The 8,190-nt window shown below is 39.5% G+C and overlaps 1 protein-coding gene across 1 annotated transcript in view; it reads left to right on the forward strand.

Moving 5' to 3' along the window:
* The window catches only part of SLC9A3 (solute carrier family 9 member A3), a 55,982-nt gene that overhangs the window by 44,849 nt on the left and 2,943 nt on the right, over positions 1–8,190 (forward strand). Inside the window, 4 exon segments of the mRNA XM_010708264.3 lie at positions 5,751–5,866; positions 6,445–6,574; positions 7,050–7,226; positions 7,771–7,844. Of these exon segments, the coding sequence (XP_010706566.1) occupies positions 5,751–5,866; positions 6,445–6,574; positions 7,050–7,226; positions 7,771–7,844 (497 nt within the window).

Genomic DNA, 8,190 nt, shown 5'->3' on the forward strand with positions numbered 1-8,190 from the left:
CTCACAAGAGCCAAGTAGAGGGGGACAATCACCTCCCTCTCCCTGCTGGCCACCCCTTTTTTAATGCAGCCCTCTGCATTAAAGCCCAACACAGTTGGCCTTCCGGGCTGCAAGCGCACACTGCTGGCTCATGTCCAGCTTCTCCTCCACCAGGACCCCCAAGTCCTTCTCTGTGGGGCTGCTCTCAAGGAGATCTTCCCCCAGGCTGTAGAAATACCTGGGATTGCCCTAGCCCAAGTGCAGCACCTTGTATTTGGCCCTGTTGAACCTCACTAGGTATTGATGGGCCCACTTCTCCAGCCTGTCCAGGTCCCTCTGGATGGCTTCCCTTCCCTCCAATGTATTGACCGCACCACACAGCTTGGTGTCATCTGCAAACTTGCTGAGGGTGCACTTGATGCCATCGTCTGTCATTGATGAAGATGCTGAAGAGAACCTGTCCCAAGACTGACCCCTGAGGGACACCGCTTGTGACCGGCCTCCACCCTGACACAGAACCAGACAACCAGTTCTTAATCCACCAAACAGTTAATCCTTCAAATTCATGCTTCTACAATTTAGAGAGGAGGATGTGGTGAGGGACCACATGAAAGGCTTTGCAGAAGTCCAAGTAGATGACATCCGTCACCCCTCCCTTGTCCACTGATGCGGTTACTCCACCATAGAAGGCCACCAGATCGGTCAGGCATGATCTGCCTTGGTGAAGCCATGCTGGCTGTCTTGAATCACCTCTTTATTTCGTATGTGCCTTAACAAAGCTTCTAGGATGATCTGCTCCATGATCTTCCCAGGCACAGAGGTGTGGCTCACCAGTCTGTAGTTTCCTGGTCATCCTTTCTCCCTTTCTTAAAAATGGGAGTTATGTTTCCCTTTTTCCAGTCACTGTGGACTTCCCCTGACAGCCATGACTTTTCAAATATGAAGAATGGCTTGGCTACCACCTCCACCAGATCCCTCAGCACTCTTGGATGGATCTCATCTGGCCCCCATGGACTTGTGGCAGTCCAGGTGGAATTTTAGGTTCTCCGACTGCTCCCTCCTGAATTGTGGGGGCTTTATTCTTCTCCCCATCCAAGACTTTCAGGCCAGGCGGTAGAGTACCCTGAGGATAACTGGTCTGACTTTCAAAGACAGACCAAAAAAAAGCATTGAGAACCTCAGCCTCAGTTGAGTAAACTGCCCCATGATCAAAATACCCCAAATTCTTGCATTTGCACCAGTCTCTCAGCCATGTGCTTATAAGGTGCCCTTCCCTGCCACTAGACGAATTGAGGAAAATACTACCCGTGTGTTAGTTCCATCAACTAACTGCTCCAGTTCCCCGAAGTCATTTTTGATAATCCTCAGGCTTCTGTCAGAGACCTCATCACTGATGGCCTTCATAAAGCATAATAATCAGAGGAGTGGATAAGACTTTTAAGTGAAGTGGATAAGAGTTGTAAATCCTGAAGTCATTCCACTTTTCCCACATTAATAATTATTTTGATGATACAATCGCTGCTTTTACAACATTTCCTTGACTTCTGAAATATATTTTTGAACTAGACATCTGTGAGTTACAAACTGACATTGAAATTGATGCCATGCCTTCCTAAAGGAGTAAAGATCCGTCTCCCCCAGCTACCCATTCTCTTCTCAGTTGCAAGAAACTCAGGAGCTTATAAATTAAGTTTTATACATTTATTTTTCTCTAACTCTGCTGTTATGCTGCATTTATTCATTAAAAAAAAGCATGAGTCTCTTCATGTTTCAGTGGGCATCTGACTCAGATAAGATGAATTTTTTCCCTAAAAACACTGATTCCAGATAATCTGAACAAAAAGCCCTGGGGCATTATGTTCTGGTAGTGTATCACCGTTGCATAATATACAAGAAAAAGTATAAAAGATCAACAAGGATTTAGATATCGGCTATCAACAACTTTTTCAAAGGAGCTATAAGACTTCTAGCACAAAGTATTACTTCTAGTTCCAAAAAATGTATTTATTTTTAACACAAAACATTTCATGAAACCATTAGTATGACCTCTACAGATTCATCCTGCAAACAGCAGCTCAGTTATCTGTGATGACCACATTTTTTTCCACGCTAAGAAGGGCTAAAGGACCTTTTGGAATGACACAACAGATCATGTCTTCTTCTGGCTAAAATTCCCCCACAGATGATATGATATAAGGTATCTATGAAACATACTTCATTATAAAAGAAAGTCAGATGCTCATAATAAAACAAGTGAGATGATGTTTTTTTTTTAGTATCCCTTTAATTTCTGTCTACTGGAGTCAAACTACACCTACTACTGAACTGGTTTAACAGATACTAGTTCATAGGTGTCCAACATTTTGACTTAACTGGACCACATTGAGCTGAGAGGAATTGCCTTGGGCTGTGTGTAAAATACATAACATAGTTAATGTAGATAAGTAACAATTTTTTTCTTTTTTTTTTTAATTAAAGAAGAGGACAACAAAACCACAAAACTAATGAGTAAAATTCACCCTATATCGTTAATATTTCTTAAATCTGTCTTCTTTCATTAGTAACTATAAAGAAGATACATTATTCTTTTTTATTGCTTCTAGTGATGTAGTGGTAACTTTTGTGGGACAACTAATACTACCTTATGTTTCAAGATATAGTTTCCCAAAACTGAGACACTGCAGTTTCACAACTAGATAGACTCCAACTATGTCACACAGCCTGTAAAGAACAAACCTTTGTGAAAAACCTGTGGCACATGGAAATATTTTTATTCCTGGTGGTGATAATTTATATTTCCAGTAGCCAAAGGCAGGGCTGGCAGCAGGCACTGTAGGAGCAAGGCTGCAGGAGGCTTCCATCAACATGTGACTTAAATCATGAATTCACCACTGTGAGATGGTAAATAGTTGTGAGGTGCTGCACGGGGAAGTGGGGGGCAGCAGCTAGTGGGGCAGCCTTCTTGTAAATCATCACTAGGATGGGGGTCTCACCAGGCTTCATGTCCTGCAAGCACATAATGCAAGCAGTTATTCTTCCTCTGCAGTGATAAACATAAAAGAGTGCAGAATGTCAGTGCATGTGGGAGCACAGCTATCAGCAGCATAAGAGAAATGACAGCACTGGGCACCCAGGTCAGAAGGGTGCAGGCACTGAGAGTGAAGGCAGGCGCTGCCAGTTGCCTTTAATTCATGGGCATCCAATCTTTGGCTTGCCTGGACTGCACTAAGTGAAGAGAAATTGTCTTGGGCTGCATATAAAATGTATTTATTGTATATAAATAACAAAACTTTTTAATGTATATATGATTAATAAGACACACCACAAAAAATTCAACAATAACATAAGACTAGGGGGATATTTGAGCTTGTTTTTGTGAAACTAATATATCAGTCTGGTTTCACGTAGGCAATTGCCATTCTTAATAAGTTCTTAAGGTGTGCGTCAGAGATTTTTGATGAAATTTTACTCCTCTACCTAATCCTTGAAAACAATTATTCACAAATGTACATACTGCCAAAGAGCAATGACAAGAATAAGGCATTGTGAAGTGAGGGATATCTTTCTCTGGTAATGTAAGTCTTATGGAAGCCTAATGAAGAGGCATGATTGGATTTTTGAGTTGACTATCTGATTTTGCAACTACATACATTCCTCTTGAAAATTTGCAGATAGTGTATTTACGTCAAATAAAAATAGTCACAAATATAACAAAAATTAATGATTTTTTTTCAACAATCTTGAAACCTGTTCTCAAATTCCTTTATGAAAAAGGTAAGCAAGGCTTATCTTTCATTGTTCACAGGACTGCATTTAGCAAATGCATAAAATTATATGCCATAAAATTACAAAAAAAAATGCATAAAATTATGTGCCATAACTTGAGTTAGCATTACTCCACACCCTCCAGTGTCCTGGTTCCAGCTCAAGCACTGTAAATAGTACACTGCTGCTTTGGCCATTGCTGAAAGATGGGTGCTCACTGAGGGCAAGGCTAGGCCACTCAGTAGGACAGAACCACCAGCATGATAGTATGGGGCAGGAGATTAACCTCAGGACAGGCTTGGCTCGCAGTTGGTTACACCTGTTCTAGCGTAACATGCATGTGAGCTACCATAGTACAAGGAAATATGTGTTTGACTTGTTCTCTGTGACTATAAAAATGTAAAGAGAATGAAATGTAGATGGAAAAAACATAGATAAAATCTCTTTCAATATTGTGTAAGGGAGATTGTATTCTTTACTACATTGTTAAAATATAGAGATCTAATACATGATTATTTTCTGCTCTGATATAAACCATAGATGTTTACAGTTGTAACGCTATAATGATATGGAAAACACAGCAATGGCAGCAGGGTAACAGAGTCCTAGGCTGCAGCAAGTGATAGTAAGCCCAAGTGCAGCTGCTGCAGACACAAAGGAAAAAAGCTGCTCACCTACAGAAGACCTCTGGCAAGATACACTTGCTTACACTGCCAACCCTTAAATAAGGTCTGGGAGGAGGTGGATCCTGGTTCCACCCCTTCCAGTCACTAAGATTCATTGCATGCCCTGGGTTGGCCCTGCCTTCCCATCAGGTGCTCCATCCTTGTTTTAGGGCACGACTTAATGTTTCTGCTATAACAGATTACATAACTATGGTCTCGCAACAGTTAACTTCCACCTAAGTAAAAGACTGTGCAAACGGTAGGGAAAACTATGAAGATAGAAATCTGAGCTTTCCCAGAAACTCACTTCTGTAATGCCAGTTTCAGAACTGATTACAAAGCTTACCTTTGCAATATAGATACAGAGCTGTGGGATTGGATTCAGAGGAGGGCCATGAAGAGGATCAGAGGACTGGCATCTGTCCTGTGAGGAAAGGCTGAGAGAGCTGGGCTTTTTCAGCCTGGAGAGAAGAAGGCTCCAGAGAGACCTCATTGCAGCCTTCCGGTACTTAAAAGGAGTTTATTATCGGGGGGAAGACAGACATTTCACAGTGTCTAATAATGATACAACAAGGGAGAAGAGTTTTGAACTGAAAGAGGAAAAATTTTAGCTGAATACTGGGGGGAATTTTTTCAGTCTGAGAGTTGAAAGGCACTGGAACGAGTTGTCTATAGAAGTAGTGAATACTCTCTCCGCAGAAGTGTCCTAAGCCAGGTTGGATGGGGCCCTGGGGCAACCTGATCTAGTGCCTGATTTAATGGTTGGCAGTCTTGCCCATGGCATTTCATGGTTTTATGATTCTATTAATATCTCATCTCTTCACCAGATAACCTACAAGTAGTCTTGTAGGCTTATACCACTACGTAACTTTTGCTGTTTCCAGTCTGGTAGGGAATAGAAGACATAGTGCAATGTCTTTGAAAACACTGCTGTTAGTGCAGTGATGTTTGGAGTCCTAAAATTTTACGCATATATTTCTATGTGCTTGGCTTGCGAGGTGGTACAAAGTAACGGGAACATTCCTGAAGGACGGAGTAAGCCAGCAAAAGCACAAGGACATACTTTTCAAACAGGTTGGCCCTAACAAATCACTCACCTCACTAAAAATGATTTACAAGATTGGAAAGCCTTTTCTCTTAGCTTTTTTAACTGGGATGTTACTTATTTAAAGAAACCCTAACAACAAAATAAAATAAAATAGTTTGTTATCATTTACTAAATGCAACTCTTATTTCTTGTGCCATTTGCTTATAACAGCTTCATATGATCTGCATTTTTTGATCCACGTTTTACTGCAGGTGTTTACAGCTTTAATGTGTCTTGTTTCTTTCTTTGGCCAGGGAGAGCGTAGAGGTTCCTTAGCATTTATACGTTCTCCAAGTACAGACAATATGGTGAATGTGGATTTCAGTACCCCACGTCCAAGTACTGTAGAAAGTTCTGTATCTTATTTACTGTAAGTAACTTGTACTGATTGGTTGCGTCTTCTGCTTGTTTTGTTTTCTTGTGTGTGATGAAATGCAAAAAAGATAGTTACAGTGTCTGAAAAATGTGAATTACAAGGGGCTTCATTTAAATTTTATGAACTACAATTAATCTCTTCCTCCCACATAAAATAGGTGATAAAATACTATTATTATTGTTATTCTGTTGCATTTTGCAAACAAATTTTGATGTAAATGTTGGTAAGATGAAGCAGAGTACCACATTAGAATTGTTTCTTGTACCTTTTGTTCACCAATTGCTGTAGACAATACCATACAGCATTTCTGTGTCTGCTCCAGAAAAGATTAGGGGAGAGTCAAGGAAAAAAATTGCTGCTTCCCTAATTTTTTCCTGTCTCATTCACACAACAGCCCACCTGCCATATAAATAAGGAAATAAATGTTGACAACCTCCTGAAAGACCAAATCAATACTTTTCTCATTTTTCGCATTAGATATTCTGATTCAACCAGTTTTGACATTGATTTATTTAGTTATTACTTATATGAACTTCATCTGTAAATTGTTTCTGTTTTTTATTCTTCTTCAGGAGAGAAAAGGCTGGACCGGTTTGCCTTGACATGCAAGCTTTAGAGCAGAGGAGGAAAAGTATTCGGGACACAGAAGACACAGTTGCACATCACACCCTACAACAGTACCTATATAAGCCCAGGCAAGAGGTGAGAGCAGAAAACTTGCATTAGTATGTTTTAAAATCAAAAAATTAGGAAATTAGAAACCAAAAATATGGAAGCAAAACTCAAAAGGAAAGATCTTAACTCCAAATTGCACTCTTAAGGGAGTTAGGCTCTTTATATATATACTCACACACTTACCTACAGAGCTTTTTAACAGAGAGGGTCTAGTGTGAGTGTGGGGCTAACACAATACAGAACTAGATCCAATGTAAGTTGAGAATAAATGGATTGTATAGATCAAAGTGGTTCAGGCATTACAGAGAGAGGTTTACTTTGAATGACTATCATGCATTCCTACACGAGGAAAGAGAAAAAAAAATAGGATGCCTTTAGAGTATGCTTTGGTTCATTCTTAAAAGGAGTTGTTTTTGTTTTCATGACACAAGCTGAATGCACTGATGTGGCTTCCAGCTCTATTTCTAAATAAATGAATATTGTCTTTCCTTCCTCATAACAGCACAAACATCTGTACAGTCGACATGAGATCATGCACAATGAAGATGAGAAACAAGACAAGGAGATTTTCCACAGGACAATGAGGAAGCGCTTAGAATCTTTCAAGAGTACTAAACTAGGAATAAATCATCCCAAGAAGCTGAATAAAATCCACAAAAGAGAACGGGGCCAAAAAAGGGTAAAATATCTGCACAAGGACCCAGATGTAGCCACCTGGTATACAAAACAAAGGAAGGGCAGGGAGGATTCTCAAGGTTCCTATGTCCTGCATCTATCTCTGTCCTATAGAACTTCAGTAACTTAAAGGGTCTAAGCAAAAAAAGATTGAACTATGAATCAAGGGGCATCTTCTCATATACTGCTTTTCTCCATGCTTTGGGACTCTTTTGGTTGAGAGTTTTTTGATTGCTTCAGAAATAGCAGATTTGGAGCCATGCTAGAACACTGTGGGGAGCTTTTCCAGGACAGATGTAGCATTTACCGTTTCACAAAATTTGTATGAATCTAGGAACTTACATTGTATGAAAAGATCAACTTCCTTTTTTTTTTCCTGTACCAGTATAGAGAAGCAAATTAATGACAATAATATTGAGACTCAAAAAAAAAGATTGCAACAGACATCAGGATAATGCTGCTCAACAGTGATTTCAAAGAATGCTAGTGTCTTAGCTCTATGATGTTGGTAGCATTTTTGTTCATTTAATTTGTTTATTTTCTTTCAGCGAAACAGCAATGTCATACCAAATGGAAAAATACCTTCAGAAAATCCTGTTCAAGATTATACTTTGAAGGAAAAGGTAAAAGACTTTTAGATCAGTAGCATTTCATCAGATACCTTGTCTATAAATAATCCCTTTAAAAATTTAATGATATGCAGTGGTGAAGCTATTAGGGAGGGACTTCTAGTTATAACTTATAACATAGAGTAGGGATCAAGTCCATACTTAAAACAGTATCTGGAACATTAAGAAGTTTTTTTTTCCCAGGCTGTTGGATGACTAATCAAACTTGAATTAGTATTCTTATTCACCTTACTTACCTTGTTCAAATCCTGAAAACAAAACAATAAGCTGGCTGCAACATAGTTGAACTTTCTGCTCACTTTTAGAAAAGTTGCATAGAGCAAGTTTTGCTAATTTTTT

Source organism: Meleagris gallopavo, chromosome 3 (genome assembly GCF_000146605.3).
Source record: "Meleagris gallopavo isolate NT-WF06-2002-E0010 breed Aviagen turkey brand Nicholas breeding stock chromosome 3, Turkey_5.1, whole genome shotgun sequence".
NCBI classification, from domain to species: Eukaryota; Metazoa; Chordata; class Aves; order Galliformes; family Phasianidae; genus Meleagris; species Meleagris gallopavo.